The sequence below is a fragment of the Balaenoptera acutorostrata genome, chromosome 6, assembly GCF_949987535.1.
Source record: "Balaenoptera acutorostrata chromosome 6, mBalAcu1.1, whole genome shotgun sequence".
NCBI lineage: Eukaryota > Metazoa > Chordata > Mammalia > Artiodactyla > Balaenopteridae > Balaenoptera > Balaenoptera acutorostrata.
This window is the reverse complement of record NC_080069.1, coordinates 16,075,234-16,093,804: the sequence shown is the minus strand read 5'-3', so window position 1 is coordinate 16,093,804 and position 18,571 is coordinate 16,075,234. Positions and strand designations below refer to the sequence as shown.

Here is an 18,571-nt window from a genome sequence, read left to right as displayed (position 1 = left end):
TCTTGGTTTTCCTAAATGCCAGTTCACGATCTGGCTTTCTGGGAACTGCCAAGTCAGTTACCCCATGTAACTGCATTCCAATCCCCAAATGCTGTCAATGTCTCTTCTATTCTCCCTGAATTGGTAGGTTTATGACTTAAAAAAAAATCACCTCACTGTGCTTCTTGTGGGATTTGTGGGGGAGATAAAACTAGATGTACATTATTATACATTATAATGTATAATGTGTTATACATTATAGATGTATATGTATTATATTATTATATACACCTAGTTTTATCTCCCTCACAAATCCCACAATTTGTCACCTTTACTCAGAAACTGCTTTATTTATTAATTTTAAATAACAACTTTACGAGATGTAATTCACATACCATAACATTCATCCTTTTAAAGTGTACAATTTGGTGTTTTTGCTGTATTCACAGAGTTGTGCAACCATCACTACAACTAATTTTATTTTTTTTGGCCATGCTGCATGGCTTGCTGGATCTTAGTTCCTCGACCAGGGATCAAACCTGCTCCCTTGGCAGTGAAAGAGCGGAGTCCTAACCACTGGACTGCCAGGGAATTCCCAACACTAGCTAATTTTAGAACATTTTCATCACCCAAAAGGAAACCCCATATCTATTAGCAGTCATTCACCATTTTGTAGTGTAGTAGAAAGACACTTTTGGTCTCCATGGATTTGCCTATTCTGGACATTTCATATAAATGGAATTATATAACATGTGGCCTTTTGTGTCAGCTTCTTTCACCTAGCAAAATGTTTTCAAGGATCATCCCTGTTGTGGCATGTATCAGTGCTCCAGTTCTTTTTAATCACTGAATAATATTCCATTGTATGGATAATACACATTTAGTTTATCCATTCATCAGGAGATGGATATTTGGGTTGTTTCCATTTTTTTGTATTATGAATAATGCTGCTATGAACATTTGTTTTTGGGTGGACATATGTTTTCATTTCTCTTGGGTATATATACCTAGGGCTGAAACTACTGGGCCATACGGTAAATCTAGGTTAAAGTTTTTGAGAAACTGCCAGAATGCTTTCCAAAGTAGTTGCACCATTCTATATTCCCACCAGCATTGCATGAAGGTTCCAATTTCTCCACCTCCTCACCAGTACTTGTCACTGTGTCTTTTATTTTAGCCATTCTAGAGGGTATGAGGGCATCACTGTGGCTTTGATTTGCATTTCTCTAATGATTAATGATGTTGAGCATCTTTTCATGTGTTTATTAGTCATTTGTATATCTTCTCTGGAGAGACATCTATTCAAATCATTAGCCTTTTTAAAAAATTGGTTGACTTTTTTTTTTTTTTTTTTTTTTACTGTTGAGGTGTAAGAGTTCTTTATATACTCTGAGTACAAGTCCCTAATCAGATATATAATTTGCAAATATTTTCTCTCATTTGTGAGTTGTTTTTTCATTTTCTTAATGGTGTCCTTTGAAGAATAAAAGTTTTAGATTTTGAAGAAGTCTAATCTATGTTTTCTTTTGTTGTTTGTGGTTTTGGTATCATGTCTAAGAATTCTTTGACAAATCCAAGGTCATGAAGATTCACCCTTATGTTTTCTTCTTAGAGTTTTATAGTTTCAGTTCTTATATTTAGGTCTTTGATCCATTCTAATTTTTTTATATGGTGTAGGTAAGGGTCCTACTTCACTCTTTTGCATGTGACTATCCAGTTATCCCAGTACTGTTTGTTGAAAAGACTATTCCTTCTCCATTGAACTGGCATCCTTGTTAAAAATCAACCGACCGGGGCTTCCCTGGTGGCGCAGTGGTTGAGAATCTGACTGCTAATGCAGGGGACACGGGTTCGAGCCCTGGTCTGGGAAGATCCCACATGCCACGGAGCAACTAGGCCCGTGAGCCACAACTACTGAGCCTGCGCATCTGGAGCCTGTGCTCCGCAACAAGAGAGGCCGCGACAGTGAGAGGCCCACGCACCGCGATGAAGAGTGGCCCCCGCTTGCCGCAACTAGAGAAAGCCCTCGCACAGAAACGAAGACCCAACACAGCCAAAAATAAATATAAAAAAAAAAATTAAAAAAAAAATCAACCGACCATCAGTATAAAGGTTTATTTTTGGATTCTAAATTCTATTCCATTGATCTACATATCTATCTTTATTGCTAGTACCACATTGTCTTAGTTACTGTTACTTTGTAGTAAGTTTTGAGATTGGGAAGTGTGAGTCCTCCAACTTTGTTCTTCTTTGTCAAGATTGTTTTGGCTATTCTGTGTCCCTTGAATTTCCATATGAATTTTAGTGGTTTGTTTTTTATATTTAAATCTTTACTCCATGTAGAGTTTGAGTGTATGGCTAACCAGTTGTTTTAACTGATTTAAAAAATAATCCATCTTTGGGACTTCCCTGGTGGCGCAGTGGTTAAGAATCCGCCTGCCAATGCAGGGGACATGGGTTTGAGCCCTGGTCTGGGAAGATCCCACATGCCACAGAGCAACTAAGCCTGTGCGCCACACCTACTGAGCCTGCGCTCTAGAGCCCGCGAGCCACAACTACTGAAGCCCACCCGCCTAGAGCCTGTGTTCCGCAACAAGAGAAGCCACCGCAGAGAGAAGCCTGCGCACTGCAACTAGAGAAAGCACGCATACAGCAACAAAGACCCAACGCAGCAAAAATAAATAAATGAATGAGTTAAAAAAATAATCTATCTTTGAAAAATCATTTTATCAGCATTAAATACTTCTGTTCTATATCATAGATCTGTCTATTCTTTTGCCAATAACACGAATTTAATTATTTAGGTTTATAACAGCTCTTGATACCTAGTAAGCAAATCCCTTCTCATTACATTTCTTTTTCAGGTAATTTCTTGGCTATTTTAATTTTGTTTTCATATTTAAGATGAAATTCAAAATCATCTGCTGTGTTTCCCCTTCCAAATCAAGATATTAATTACTGAAAATACATTATATTTATAGATTAACTTTTGAAGAACCTACATCTTTATAAATATTAGGTTTGCTCATTCAGGGCCAAAATACTTCTTTCCAGTCATTCAAGTCTTTTTATTATGTCCTTTAGTCTTAAGAGTTTTTTTCACATAGGTCCTCTACATTTATTTAGTTAAATATTAACATCCAAAAGTAACACTTATCTGTGAATTTTTTTGCCCTACACATGGTCTTAGGTACATTCCATGGAATTTTATATTTTTGGTTATACTATAAATGGATTCTCTTTTTCATTTCATCTTCCTAGTACACAGGAAAGCTACTGGGTGTTAAATATTTACCCTACAACCAATCACCACAGCTATACACCTAACCTACATAGCGCAAGAAATCTGGCTGGGAAAAAAAAAAAAAACTAATTGGGTTTTCCAAGTAGACAGTGATATCATTTGAAAATAACTGTAAAATTTCCCTCTTCTTCCCCAATATTTAATACCTATTTTTGTCTTGTATTACGGCATTGGCTAAAAATTGCAGAAAAATGTTTCTAACTTTAGTAAGAATACTTCAAGTTTGATCTTTCACTATAAAATATGAAGAGGGCTCCTGGTTTATTTAGGAGGCTAATAGTAAGGAAATATTTTTCTGTTTCTAGTTTACTGAAAGATACAAAGACTGCATTTTTGAATTATATCAATGCCTTTTCAGCATACATTTGGTGGACCAGTTGGTTCTCCTATGACCTAGTGCTGTGACGAACCGTGTGAATACATGTCCTAAGACTGAGCCATCCTTTCATTACTGAAGTGAGCTCTGCTTGGTAAAAGGTACAGGTTAATTAACTTTGATGTGCATACATCTTGCTTTCTGATTATGACACAAAAGCACCTCAAGGGTAGGGACTCAATTTTATGCTTTTTTGCAACTCCTGCCAAGTGCTGTACTAGGCACAGTGCTATTTTCAACCTTTTACTGAATGAACAGTCAGTAAATATGTATTAGGGGCCTCCTTCATGCCTAGCACTACGCGAGGTTCTAGGGATATCAGGATGAATAAGGCAGACTCATTCTATGATCTCATAGAGCTTACAGTCTGGCTTCATACACATAGTAAGCAGGGAATGAATGATTAAATGAATGAGTAAAATGAGTCTATTGGCCCAGGGGCCCTATCAAATACCATACTCTGATTTAGGGTTCCTGAAGAAAGCTACTCTTAGATCAGGCTACATAAAGAACAAAGAAAGGTAATATCATTGTCCTTGGTCTCCCAATCCTTACCTGAGTAAAATAAAACCTAAAAAGGCATCGCCAGCTACAAGTACCAGCCTGGGTCAAGGGAAAGTAAATTCAGCGGAGACCGAGAGAATGGAGCTGGTCTTTGGCACCGGCAGTAAAGCCTGGCGAAGTTATCAGAGTATGGGTCAAGGGAAAACATTTTCAAGAGCCTGAGAGGAAATATGAAAGGAGAAGAGTCTCCTGGGTTTATTCTCAGGCTGCCAAATAGCAAATGTACTCCACTCTGCCAGAGAAAGAGCCAGAAAACTGGGGCAGGTGCCCTGATGGAGGGATCGGATTCTCTGCCACTGAAGTGGTGAAAGATGGCGAGACGAAACAGCAAAGCAACTGCACGTCAACTGACTCTTCTGCCTCTTCTTCTCCTTGACCTCTTGATTTCATCCTGCGGTCTAGGCCGCCGCAGGAGCACAGGGACGTCCTCAGGAGAAGTAGCTGCTTTGGAAAGTGTGTGGCAAGACTGACAGCATCAGAGCATCTCAGAGCAGTGCTGCCCTGGCACAGCTGGGGCTCTGGGGCAGGGGGCGCTCACCAGGCTTCCAGACTTGTTCCTCCTCCTCCTCCTCACAGCTTTCCTCAGGGCTCTCCCCCTGGAATCGGGTGGGTAAGTAGAGATCCAGAGAGGAGACTGGGCTTGCTCCCCAGAGAATCTCTACGTTCTGGAAACCATCACGAAGGCTGTGAGCTCCCGGCCCCTGGAGTAGGATTCTTCACTTTGTTCTGCTTGCCATTCCATAAATATGAGCACCAGAGGGCAGGAGGAGGGATATTTTGGTCTCGGCAACAAGATGGAGAAAACATTTCTCTCAGCCCTACCCTTCTCCAACCCCCAACGTGCCCCACCTCAAAAAAGAAAAAAAAAAGTTCTATGTGTACAGAGGGAAAGGGGGGGAAGAAAAAGGGTTCTATTTTCTTTCACAATAAAGAAAAGTCAACAGGATGTTCTCCAAAGCTACAAATATACTTTTTCAAACAGTAAATATCTCTATTAGCAGCATGATGCCAGTTGGCTAATCCTGTCTGTCTCAGGAAAACCTTTCCCCAAAAACTGCTCTTGGGTAATGTCTATTTACAAAACCAGCTCTTGTGTGTTTTCGATTTGCTAGGTTTCTCAATCTTTTGTTTCCCCACCCCCTCCACTGCAGAGGCAGAGACGAGAGGCAGGCCCAGACGGCAGCTGGGTGGGGATCCCCCGGTCACCCCAGCAGATCCCCCGAACCCCGCCTTCTTTGGAGAGTCCTCCACTCCATTACCAAGAACAGCTTACAGAAGCTAAGACCTACCCCCTCCTCCCTGGCCTTCACTGGGCCTGCAGAATTTGTTTCTACTGAGCCTGAATGGGCCGAGGCCTGGCCCGGGGGTGGAGAGAACCCTGGAATGATTCAGTCTCCACCAGCCTTACAACCCCACCCTGTATCGTCCTGGTATCTCCAGCTGGGCAAAGTTCACAGTTTTGGGGGTGGGGCGTGGGGGGAGGGGAGGGAGGTGAGAACGAAGGGAGGGCTGAGCAAAGAGTAGGAGGCAGCAGATAGTGGCTGAAATCCTGGCTCCCCGGGGAGTGGTCTGGGCCTGAGTCACTGTCTCTCGGCAAGAGCAGGAAGGTGGGCGAAAGGCAGCAGCTTCTGCAGGCTGGAAGGACAAGCCCCTCCTCCCCCATCCTTCTGTCACTCTATCCTCCGGTCGCTGCCTTCTCTGGTCTGAGGCCCCACCAAGGCTACCACCACCTTGACAATCGGAGAGAGAAAACAGTGGGCCCGGGCCAGGGCAGGGTTTATGGAGAGTCAGCTGGCTCCGGCGGAGCAGCTGCTTGCTGGATGCCATCCTCTCTGAAGGGCCAGCTGGCCACAATGCCCGGGGCCAAGGAAAGTTCAGCCCAAGCAAGGACGTGAGAGACCCCATCAGAAGGGGAAATGGCCTGAGCTGTGAAGGATCCATTTCCAGTGCCTAGGACCATAGCCTCTCCAGCCCCACCTCAGTCCTTCCCCTAAATTAGCTGGATCCCGAACCAGAGCACAGAGAACACCACTCTCGCTTGCCACCAGTCCGAGGAGGTATGTGTGTGTTTAAAAATAAAAGGCACGACTCTGTGACTTGGCTGATTTGTTACTTGACCAGAACAATGGCCCAGCTCAGCTGTGATCCCTCCTTCCCCACGCTCCCCGGGCTGACCTCTTGAAAAGGAAAGACAGAATGAATCACAGAATGTTGAGTGAGATCATCCAATTAAAGCGACCATTTATCGAGCATCTACTATTGCCAGTTTCTGTGCTAGGTGCTTCCGATATGTCAGCTCATTCAAAGTGCTGCCCTCCCGTATTTCACCCAAGAGACGGCGCACTGGATGAGGGGGTGGACTGTGGAGCCAGGCTGCCTGGGTTCAAGATCTGGCTCTGCCAACTGCCAGCTCTGAGACTTGGACAACTTACCTAATTTTCCTGTGTCTCAGTTTCCCTGTCTATAAAATAGGATCATAATATACCTATTTTATAGGGTCACTGTGAAAGCTAAATGAGCTTAATCTTTAAAATCGTTCCCAGCCTACAGTAAGCAGCCTGGGAGTATCTGTCGTAAAGACGATGGTGGTGGTATTTTGATGATGATGATCAAACTGAGGTCCAGATGGGGGACTTGCACAAAATTACACAGAGGTAAGTATGGTCAGGAAACCTGAAATGGTTGTTTTCTGTTTGGGAAGCATGCAGTAGTCCCTACCATAATCACCACTACCAGGTCCAAGTTAATATATTTGCTTAAAATTGAGTGGTGACTTCCTTGTGAGTAGCAAAGGGATTTGTGACACAAGTTTGGAGGCTGATGGAGCATCCAAAGGTCAAGAAAAGAGAGGAAGGAAGGCAATTCAGGGAGGTGGTTTGGATTTTTTTTTTTTTTTGGCAGCTCTTTAAGAAACTCCTAATATTTGACAGACAAGTTACTACCTATTCTCATTCTAACCTGTTAAGAAGAGGTAGAAACTCGGTTTTCCCATTTTATAAAAGGGAATCAGAAGACATTTGGAGGTGAAAGGTCTTGTCCTGCCTACTGAACAAGCCAGAGAGAATCCTCCTATGGCCTGACTTCCACTCTGATGGGTTCACAGTGGCTGAGGGCAGACAGACTCTGAGAAGCACCAGACCAGCTGAGGCAGTAGCTCTAATCTCATTCTCACTTCTGTCCCTTACCAACCAGGAATCTTTTTTTTTTTTTTTTAAGAATAGCTTTATTGCTTTGCCAGGCAAAGGGGGACACAGTGGGCTCCTGCACTCGGAAAGTATGTGTCCCAACCCAGGGGAGTTTGGTGAGGAGTTTTATGGCAAGGGTTCAAGAGCGGGATTGCTGGTAAGATTAGGGGGTGTGCGGGGCCTGTACTCCTTTAATCTGGTCTCAGGTGATCTTTTTTTTTTTTTTTTAACTTTGGGTTTATCTATTTATTTATTTATTTATGGCTGTGTTGGGTCTTCGTTTCTGTGCGAGGGCTTTCTCTAGTTGCGGCGAGCGGGGGCCACTCTTCATCGCCGTGCGCGGGCCTCTCACTATCGCGGCCTCTCTTGTTGCGGAGCACAGGCTCCAGACGCGCAGGCTCAGTAATTGTGGCTCACGGGCCTAGTTGCTCCGCGGCATGTGGGATCCTCCCAGACCAGGGCTCGAACCCGTGTCCCCTGCATTGGCAGGCAGATTCTCAACCACTGCGCCACCAGGGAAGCCCCCAACCAGGAATCTTAAAAAGAGCTTTCACTCCACCGTTTCCTCTTCTCTGTTGAAGGTTTGGCCCCCAGAAGCGGAAAGAGGGCTGGGATGGAAACCCACTTCTAGGCCCGCCTGCCTCGGTCATCCCCAGCTTTTGGCCACAGGAGGCAATAATTCTCCTGCTATGAGGTCAGCCTTAGCCATGATACTGGTCAGGCTAGGCATGACGATAGTTACAGAAATATTGGAAACACTCAGAAAATTATAGAGCAGAGCACATATAATAAATACTCATGTACCCACCACCTAGCATTGTCAAATTCTAACACTGAGCCATACTTGCTTCAGGTCTTATTCTTCAAGCAGTACACCAGCACAGATACTGCTGAAGCTCCCTGAGTGTTCCAGCCTGATCCCATTTCCTTCCTTGCCTCCCTCCTGTTATCCTTGAGGTAACCACTACCCCAAATTCAGTGTTTATTAATCCTATACTTTTGCTTCATAAGTTTGAATCCATAAGCACAACATAGTGTTGTTTTACAGATCTAAACTTTATACAAATAGTACAGTATTGAATGTATCATTTCCAAACTAGCCTTTTACGTTGGGCCTTATGTTTCTGAGATTTGCCCCTGCTGATACACATGGCTCGACTTCATTCATTTTGACACTGCATATTTCGCTATGTAATGATACCATGTTTTATTTTCCCATTCTTCAGAGGCTGGACATGTATAAACAATGAAGCAGCAGACATTTCTGCTCAGGTCTCCTGCTGCACAGGTGCAGAAGTTTCTCTGGGTGAGGGGTAGGCCCATCTTTGACTGTGTGAGGTACTGCAAAATCTCCCAGCAGCTGTATCAATTCCCCACCCCGCCACCCCACTCAGTGGATGCCAGTTCTCACTGCTCCTCATCCTCAGATACTTGGCATTGCCAGGCTAAATTTACCATTTTTGCCAGTCTGATGGCTATGAAATGACATTTCATTTCTCAATGTTGGTTTAACCTGCTCTCCCTGATTACTAATAAATGGAACACCTTGATTTAGGCTTTTGTCCACCTGGGTTTTCTTTTCTACGTAAAGTGGTTGGCGGCTTTCAAATCTATGCAATAAGTTCTTATGCAGAACCAGCCAGCTTTCTTTACAGCCGCCCCTTCTGTATTCCTTATTTATAACCAATGACAAACAACCAAATAAACAACACTATCTTTACCTGGCTGGAGTCACAGGTATGAGCTTCTAGTCTGAATATTTGTAATAAACTCCTAGATACACCCATCCCTCACCGATCATTTACACTGCTACACATCATTCCATTGTAAACATCTATCAAAATCAGTCATGAAATCAACTGAAGTGGGTCATTCTTTAAAAAACAAAATAGAACATAGTAGAAAATATCTGAGTGCATTGTACCCATACAATGTGAAACTTATTTCGTGTGTGTGTGTGTGTGTTTGTGTGTCTGTTGATATCAAAGGCATTTCTGACTGCAAGTTGTGGTCAAAAAACTTTGGAAGCCACTGACCAAGGTACCCCGCCCCCAACTCTATTCTTTCTCTTTTCTGAGTTATCCTGCAGATCACTGCCAAATTAACCTGACAAAAATCATTGCTTTTGCCCTGCCACTTCCCTGCTCAAAAACCTTCAATTTTCAGAAGGCTAGGCTCAATTTCAATTCCTCAGCATGGCACTGAAAGCGCTTACAATATGGCCCCAACCGGAGTGCCAGTTTTCATCAATGAAGCTTCTACCCAAATCACTATTTACTAAACCCAAGCTGGCCTCCTGACTGCCTGCCCCCAACACTCTTCACGCATTCTGTCTCCACACACCTTTTTCACACCATTCTTCTAACCTGCACCCCCCCCTCCCGTTCCCCACTGCAACAGGACACGCTCGCTAAGTCAAGGTTCAGTTAAAAATCATATCCTCTGCTTGAAGTCTTTCTTGATGCTGCCACAGGGACGTTCAGCGATCTGCTGTCATTCTTGTGAAACTCTGGTACTTTCCATACACTGGCCGAAGACAAGGATGGATTCTTAAAGCATTTTGAATGTCTCCCAGTGTTTAGCACAGGCTCTTGTACATTAAAAACTGTTCGATATGCATTAAATCAACAAAGATTCATTGAGCACTATCTGTGTGCAACAAACTATACTGGGCTCTACTTAATAGATTAGCCACCAGAATAATGGTTTTGGGAGAACAACTTTAATAGTTTAACTGCCAATTTGAAAGCTACCTCAACACATTTACTTAAAAGTATAATATACAAGAAAACACCTTTGACTACGACGCTGTGGGACTCAAGGTACTTGATTCTTTCCAACCACTCCAAAATCAGGAAAAGGTCCCTTCCCCCCTTGTTACAAACGGCTGAAAGAAGAGTTTTACATTTGTTCCCAAAACAATGTTGAATATAGAATCTCATGGGCTCCTCATGGGGTCCCTGTCTTCTAGGCATTACTATGATCTTTACACAGGAGGAAGAAGCTTGGGGAGAGCCTGGCCTGTCCAAAGTCACAGAAGCAAGTGATAAGGCTGCCCCATGCAGGGAGGCCCCAGAATAGGAAGAAGCTGAGATGGTCCAGAATACCTGGAGGTCTGCAGGACACAGGACTTCCTCTATCACTTTACCTGTGAAAACTGGTCACTTCCTGTAATTCACTACCAACCTGGTGATGTCAATACGGCCTAGCAAAGTCAGACACCTTCCTTTGGGATCCAATCAGCTTGGGAATGGTCTTCCACTTTCCTAATGTTCCTGTTTAAGCACAGGGAGTACTCAGGAGATGCAGGCTTCAGTTCCAGTTCTGCCAGGTGAGTGAATTCGGATAAGTTGTCAAAGGGAGATAATCAGACCTGAACTGCAAACTTCAAAGGGTAGATGTGGGGATGATATCAGAGAATGGATGGGAAAGTAATGTGCAAAGTTAAAAGCACTATATGAATGTAAGATAGCACTGGTGACGCTAGAGGGAAAAGAGCCTCCACCGAGAAAATGTTTGCAATTGCACGGATGGTTCCCTCTGACCCAGCAGTTTACCGTCCTTTCTTTATATTCCATCCACTTCATTTGACGATTACCGATTAGGTACCCACTATGTGCAAGACAGTATGTGTACACACAGATGGAGACGCTGTAGATCCTGCTCTCACGGACTTTACGTGGGAGAGAGGCGCACGTTTGTGATGCGTGGATAGCGTGGGAGTACTACAAGAGAAGCACCATGGAGTTCGAGAATAAAGGAGTCTGGGTTGGGGATGGGTGGGGAGGGGAGGGCAGAGAACTGAGACAGCCTCAGAGAGGCTCGGAAGCCACTTCTTCATGTTAACAATAGCACGCTTAGAGGCTCTTCACTTCAGGAAGTGGCCAGTAGCTTTTGCACATTTTTATCTTAAATTTTTTCCTCAGTGAAGGCAAGTCAGTAAATGGGAATAAAGTCCTCATTCATACATTCAGTAAACATTTACTGATTGCCGGGAACAGCGCTAGGGATACAGTGGTGACCAAGAGACAGCCTCTGTTTTCAACAGCTCATGGACTAGTGGGCTGACTGAAAAGTAAGCCAAGAATTCAAGTACAGATGCTAACGGTGGTCAGAGGAGGGGCACCCCACTCAGCTTGGCAGGGTGTGGGGGGCCGTTCAGGGAAGACCCTCAGAGGAGCTGAAGCCCGCCCTGACTCTTGAAGGATGAGTGGATGTTGGCCTGGGGGATGGCGGGTGGGGAGGTGAGGGGAGTAAAGGGCATTTTGGGCAGGGGAACGGCACGTAGAGAGGAGCAGGGGCACGAGAGACCAGGAAAAGCTTGGACACAGGAGTGAAGGGGGACAGCCAGATCCAGAAGGGCCTTATAAGCCATGGCCCAGAGTTAGGCCTTTATCCTGAAGATGATGGGGAGGGTATACATGGTGAGAACAGGAAAAAAAAAAAAAAAAAAAAAAAAAGATGTTTCCTGAGGAATACCAATACTTAAGGGGCAGAAGAGCCCAGAAGAGTCAGAAAAAAAAAATAGCATCCGCAGGGTTTCCATTCTTTTCACAACAGGTCTGGGTGACAAAGTATCAGCTGAGCTTATCCATTCCATGTCATAATTGGAGAAAACAAGACAGAGGAAGATCAGATGCCTAACCAGGCCACACTGTGAATGAGGGAACCAGAGCCTGAACTCAGCACTCCAACTCCTACCAAATTTATCTGCACTGCCTTTAATTTCCTTCCTTCTGAGTCAAACTCCTGAACCTCTAGGTATAGGACGATTTCCTCCAGCAGTGCTCCTTTTTCCTCGTCACTGAAGCCTAAGATCACCATGAAGGTGTGTGGTTCCAAGGAAGGCTATGGGTCCTGGAGACAGCTAAGCAAGATTAAGGTCACTATCCTTAATTCCATTTAATTCTCCCTCCACACCATAATAAAGACACACACACACACACACAGGGAGAGAGGGGGTGACACGGAGGAGGAGGGGTAAGAAAGCAGCACTTGGCTTGGGGTCAGGAGGTGGATCAGTGATCTGGGATGTAAACATCAAATGCCTTCCTCCGAGCAGAGCCCACCACTGGGCCACCTTGCTGAAAAGCAGGCCGGTGGACGGATGGATGAGTAGATGGTACAGGAAGGCAGCAAGTGCCCACTAAACAAACAGGCGGTGGGCGGGCTGCATGCACTGAGGAAGCAGAGAACAAAGACCTGTCACTCTTCATGCAAAGTCCACAGTGTGCAAAGGGCACCAATATTGGACATTTCTCACTGTGACATTTTGAAAGCCCAGCCTAGCCCAGAACAATGGCTACCCTCTGGGGACCATGGGCCGCGTACCCTTAGGCCTTATTCGACGATGGCTGGCATATCCCATGTGCTTGGTGAACTTGACCTTGGGCATCAGCCTCCCATGACGGCTCTACGTCACTCTGGTCTCTTCCCCCACTGAGAATTCCAATCACGGATGAATGGATGGATTCATTCTGGGAGCAGGAAAACCACTCCAGGAGTGAATCAGAAGGACCCAGCCCTGGTCCCCTTGCCAGCCATTGAGCCAGGAACTGAGTGCAATTGTGTGCCCAGGCGCTGGTGCTGTTCCCCTCTCAGGGAGAGAGGGTCAGGGGCCACGCAAGAGATGACGTAGAAGCCCTCTAAGGAGGAAGAGAAAGGAACCTCAGCTTTGAGGGACAAAGCCACCCTTTTGATTGTGACCCTCAGTCCAAGGAGGTGCCAAGATGCGTGTGTATTGTTAAATTAATTCTACTGGATAAAATCTCAGCTTTGGCTGGGCAGTTACTTGTCAATTTCAATTCTCTCCAGCCTGAAATAGGCTATTAGTTTTTCAGAAAAAAGATTTCTGTATGACAGGTGGAAACAATGCATCTCAGATCACCCAGAGAATCCTCTACCTTTAGTGGTCTCTGCTCTACTCTTCTCCTGATTTGTGAAGAAAAGATCGATTCATTCTTAAGAATTGTAAACGCCAGTCTAGGCAATGTAAAGCACCTGTACTGTCTGCTTTTTGAGACATCAGGTAAGAGAACTCCAAAGATTCAAGATGCAGCAGGCAAGAAGACATCTACATCACAAAGTAAAGGGACCCAGATTGATCCTTTAAGGAAGTAATTCCTCTAGGAAGGGGAATTGAAGGATTGCCACTACGCCCATCACTAACTAGGTTATAACAAGATGCGAAAGTTAGCTTTTTAAGGCTCCAGCCCCCTATCGGCCTCCTGGAGCAAAGGTGGAGGGAAAAGGAGCAGCTCCTGCTGGGGCTTGTTAGGGGATTGCTCGGGGCTGCCCTCCACGTGTGCTGGTGCTGATTGTCTGACATCTGTCAGTCAATCTTCGTCTAAGAAGCAGGGGGGAGGAGGGGACAGAAATGGCTTACATTTTACATTACAGAGCTGTCCCTGACACTGAATGACATCAGTTGTTTGTGGCCAGAGCTTAGTCTCCATTGATGGCCAAATGTGAGCCTGCAAGAGCCTTCCTAAAGAATATTCTACCATCTTCACTCGTTCATAACTAGCTAAAGCATAACTAGTCCACTTTTCGTAAAGAAACAGGCTAGACTCTGAGGAGAAAGTGGCAAACGTGTACCCTATGTTAACGTAACTTGGATTCCAAAAGGACTGATTCATCTTGTACATCTCCGGGGGTCAATGCATTCATACAAGCACACTTTAGTTGGATGCCCTGAGGTTTGGGTTGTGCATATATAGGCCCTTAAGCCTGAAGGTAAGGTCCTTTGGGCAAATTGAGTCTTACAAAAGAAATCAACCATTGAACATTATCAAGTGTCTACTATGAGCCAAGTATCACACAGTTCCATAGCAACGCACGTGCCAGCTCTGGAGTTGTGACTACTACTCTGAGGCTTCCTGGCTTCTTTTCTCATGGCTTGATAGTTCCCATAACATTTAAGCTTACTTACGTTAATTTAACAGCGAAAGCAATGAGTGGGTAAGGCCCCGGAAAAAAATTAGTCCAATCCCATACTGGGAGGGCGGGTGTGTAATTCTGGCCCCTTCCGAAAGAGAAGCAAGTTTTGTCTCTTGAAGACTAAGTGGGGCAAAGGCTACTCATCTGAAAGCTAGGGGTTTTGATCCATGAACTGAGCTCAGACGGCCAGAGTGAGGGCCACCTGGCAGTGGTGGAGAGATGCCCACGGGGGAGAGAGAAGTGCATATTTCTCAACAGATATTCAGTAAAGGAGGTAACAGGGGCGTCCCTCACTTCACGCAGCTGAGAGAAGACGGACGGGACCGGCTCCTAGGAACAGAGTCAGGAAACAAACGCGGGATACCACTCTAAAGGGATCCCCCGCCCCACCTCCCGGTGAGGCCTGCCGAGAGCTGGAGCCTCCAGGAAAGCACCAGAGGAAGGCCCCTTGAACGACCCCACGGGCTGGGGCTAATCGGGCCCTGCTCCGGGGCGGAGGGTCCGCGGGCAGCGCGGGTCAAGGGACTCAAGTCGGACGGACGCAGGGCAAAGCGCATTGCAGGCCGGGGGCTCCAGCTGACCCCGCCGCCTGGGCCCCACTCACCAGCTCATGGTCCCGAACCTGGCCCTGCCGCCGGGGTCCTCAGCTGCAACTCGGTCCTGGGGGATCGCTTCCGGATTCAGCCAGTCTCCAGGAAGTGACGTGGGCCCCGCCCCCCTCTGCCCGGAAGAGGCGGGTCTGGAGGGCGGGGCCAGACGCATTAACCCTTCCTCTGCCGCTTGCTTTCGCGGAGTTGCCCTGGCCAGCGACCCTCGCGCCTAGGCTTAGGGGCTCCAGAGGACTTAGCCTGTGGCGGGGGCATGAGGACCCCTGGGTGCGTTTTGTGCCTTAAACGCTGACTTGGTAAAATTCTCCTCCACGGACTACACGTGTTGCTTAACCGGGGATTGCCTTAGTTTTTCAGTTTGTAAAGAGATTTCTCATCCAGGGACAGTAGCAGTAATTAATTGTCTAGCGGGGGCAGGGGCGAAAGGAGCGATGAAGGAGTGGGTGTGAGGGAGACTTACATTCACTGTATGGTCTTTTGTATCTTTTAAATTTTGTACCCTGTACATAGTTACCTGTTACAAAGAAACAAATGGATCTTTTCGCTCCTCCAAAATGGCACAGGGCTCTGAATGGAAATAGAATAGTGCTTTTCAGGTTGGAATGTTCTGTGGATTTACTGAACAAAAGAGGACAAAGAGTAAGGGTTGCTCCCAGTCTTCCAGTCTTCCAGTCTTCCCTCTGTGCTCCGCACTACAGAACCCAAATGATGTGAATGGTTCCATTTTTATGCTCATTCATTTAACACATATTCATTGTGCTCCTACAATGTGCCAGGCACTGAGCTAACTTCAAGGATACAACCATGAAAAAGCAGTACGGATCCTGCCCTTATGCCCTCCCAGGGCTACTTACCTGGAGGGAGAGATAAACAGGCAACTAAGTAATAATATATGATGGGAAAGAAAGTGCTGTGGCAGCCTGTAAGGCCCCTGCCCCAAACTGCACGTGGAGTTTTAGTGAAGGCTTCTGGGAGGAGCCAATGGGTAAGCCACGTCCTGAAGGCAAATCAGGCTGGCCCGGTGAGTCTGAGGGGAGGGCTGGGGAGGGTCCAGGCAGAGGGAACCTATGATGGCTGAGAAGAGGACTGAGTTCCAGGCAAGCAGCTCACTTGCCGTGGGTCTTCCAAAATGCCTCCTACGCTGTTCTGGGCCAAGTTGGCTTTCTCACCCTCCAAAACCTCTCTGCCTTAGAAGAGAGAGCAGCAGGCAGTGAGGCTGCTGGTAACTGCTGGGCCCCCAAGGGCCTTCTCTCTAGGAATTCTGCTTCAAATGGGCTTTAGTGTTATAAGGGATGCTTGGGGAGTAGTTAAGCTGATGAACTAGAGCAAAGAAATGTATAGTTTGTTCTGACCTCCCAGGGCAGGGTGGAGGGCTTGGCCAGGGGGAATAGGGGAGCTCAGAAAATTGTCCAGGGGAGGTAGTCTCTCATTTATATTTTCTATTTCCATTCTTGAGTGGGCCCCCAAACACATCACACAGATTAGCTTCATCACCATTGTTACCCCTCAGGAAACAGGCCAAAATGAGCACTAGAACAGCCTTGAAGAGTAAAGAGGAAGAAGAGAAGTCACCAAAGGGCAGCTGGGGCAGAGACTGTGGGCAAAGGGAGGGACAGTCCTTGCTGCTTTGCACGGGGTGTGATGAATGGACGGAGGGTGCAGTGTGTTTATGAGGCTCCTGGAATTTCAGCGCCTGCGGATGGCTTCCCCACCTGCTTCCTCCTTTCCCCCTACTCTGTCTCCCCTAGTTATTGCCCCACAGTGCTAAAGAATTTCCAAGTGTTAACCTAGGCAACCGCCATAACCCAGGGCAAGTCTGTTTCAGGGCTGTGGGGTGGAAACCACATCCTGCAGGGCAAGAATGATGAGTTCTAGATTAAGAATCTGGAGGAGTACTGGGCTCTAGTTCTTTGACCCTACAGCTGACAAGTCCCATCTCCTTTCTGGGCCTTGGTCCCCTCATTTAAAAGATGAGTGGATGGATCACATCACCAAAGTCTCCAGTATTTTGAGAATCCAAGTCAACTCTCTTGTTGACTCCAGAGGCCCTCAGGAAACAGGAGAACGGGGAAGGCATGTGAGATGGGGCCCGAACAGAGAGGCAAACCCAGAGAAGTGAGCTGGTCTGAGGAATCATGGATGTCTTGGAATGAAGCCAAACATACCTTCTGGGATGGAAGGATTCAGACTGAGGCCCTACTAAGGCTGTGCTGCTTACTTTCAACCCCAAACCTTTCATGTAGCCCGCAGGACTTTTGAGGGGACTAGGAAGAGTGCTGGCTTCCTGGGAGTCTGTAAGGAGAGTGCCTGCTCTGAGCTAAGCTCCATCTCCTTACCTGTGGCTCATTGGCTCAGCTCGAGGCCTGCTGGGCTGAGGTTGGATGCTGGGCTGAGGCGGGCATCCTGCTATCCTGTGGACCCACAGGCTTCCCTCTGTGAGTGTGGCATGCCATGTATTGATTCCTGGGGAGCTGAGCATGAGGAAGCACAAACTCCTCCCACTGTTGGGGAAGACTCAGCGGCAGGGTCTCTAGACCCAGGGCTGGGAGCTATGTCTTTCTCTTCTGTAACCAAAGGACAGCACAATACAGGCTGACCCTGTCCCTTCAGCGGGTGGGGTGGAATAGAATACAAGCAAATTCAGTTTCTAAGTGGAAGCAGAGAGTGGAGGAGCTTTGGGTAGAGGTAGACGCTCCTGGTTTCAAGCCTGGTGACTACTGCTTTCTCCCCAGAAGCCTAAGCCAGAAGTTTAATGAGTGTTCAGGTGGCAGAGATCCACTTTAGGGGACAAAGCCATTGACCCTCATCTCTGAGCTTGTCATATACTTCCTCTCCCAGCTTCCCCACACAGAAATCTAGGGAGTGCTGGAGTGCTGTGCTGAGGATTCTGGGGAATCTTCTACTGATGGAGAAATTCTGTGATTGATTAGCAATGTCTGCCATGGATGAGTAAGGGGAATGTGATGGTATACATTCCAGTTTGTTATTTTGTTGTTATTATTTTTATGAGTTAATTGAGCACTCAGGATGTGGCAGGCAGTATTCTAAGCAGTTCCTGTTTAATCTTTACAATGACTCTACGAAGTAGGTACTGTTATTATTATTAGCATGAAGCACAGTCAATAAGTAGCAAAATGGAGACTCCAACATGGGCAACCTGGCCCATGGCCGGGTTGGGGTGAAGGGAGGGGGCAGCACATGACCAGATACCTAACTAACAAAAGATCTGGCACTCAGCCTCGGCCTGGGAGCTTTTATATGCTTCCTCCAGTTTGGAGCACTCAGGACCAGCAGGTGGCGGCACCTCGCAGGGTGAGAGGAAAGGGCAGATCCCAGCTTGGCATGGGAGTCCTTCAGGGATCAGACAGCCCAGATATCGAGGAAAGCAAGAACAAATGAGGGTGCAGAGGAAGGCTAGCCAAGGGGCCCAGAGGAGGAGGGACCGAGCCTCAGACCCACGGGGAACTGCCATGGCCAATACTTTAGTTCCATCCGCAGCACGAGTCTCTCAGCTTGCATTTCATGGTGCCTGCTGTGGGCTTTTTTTTCCTCCACTCTGGGAGAATGACTAACTTTAAGGACCTAAAAAAAAAAAGTGTTTTGATTACACTGCCTT

The 18,571-nt window shown here is 46.4% G+C and overlaps 1 protein-coding gene across 3 annotated transcripts in view; it reads right to left on the bottom strand.

The window, feature by feature from the left end:
- The window catches only part of BIN3 (bridging integrator 3), a 47,464-nt gene extending 32,392 nt beyond the window's left edge, over window positions 1–15,072 (bottom strand). For 2 of the 3 annotated variants that reach the window (XR_449805.2, XM_007167859.2), the window contains exon 1: window positions 14,952–15,072. Coding sequence is in view for 1 of the 3 variants with exons in the window: in XM_007167859.2 (XP_007167921.1) it covers window positions 14,952–14,959 (8 nt within the window). In the remaining 2 variants the exon portion in view is untranslated. The remainder of the gene's footprint in view (window positions 1–14,951) is intronic. The other variant, XM_028163000.2, reaches the window with a different exon arrangement.
- Window positions 15,073–18,571: the final 3,499 nt, after the last annotated feature.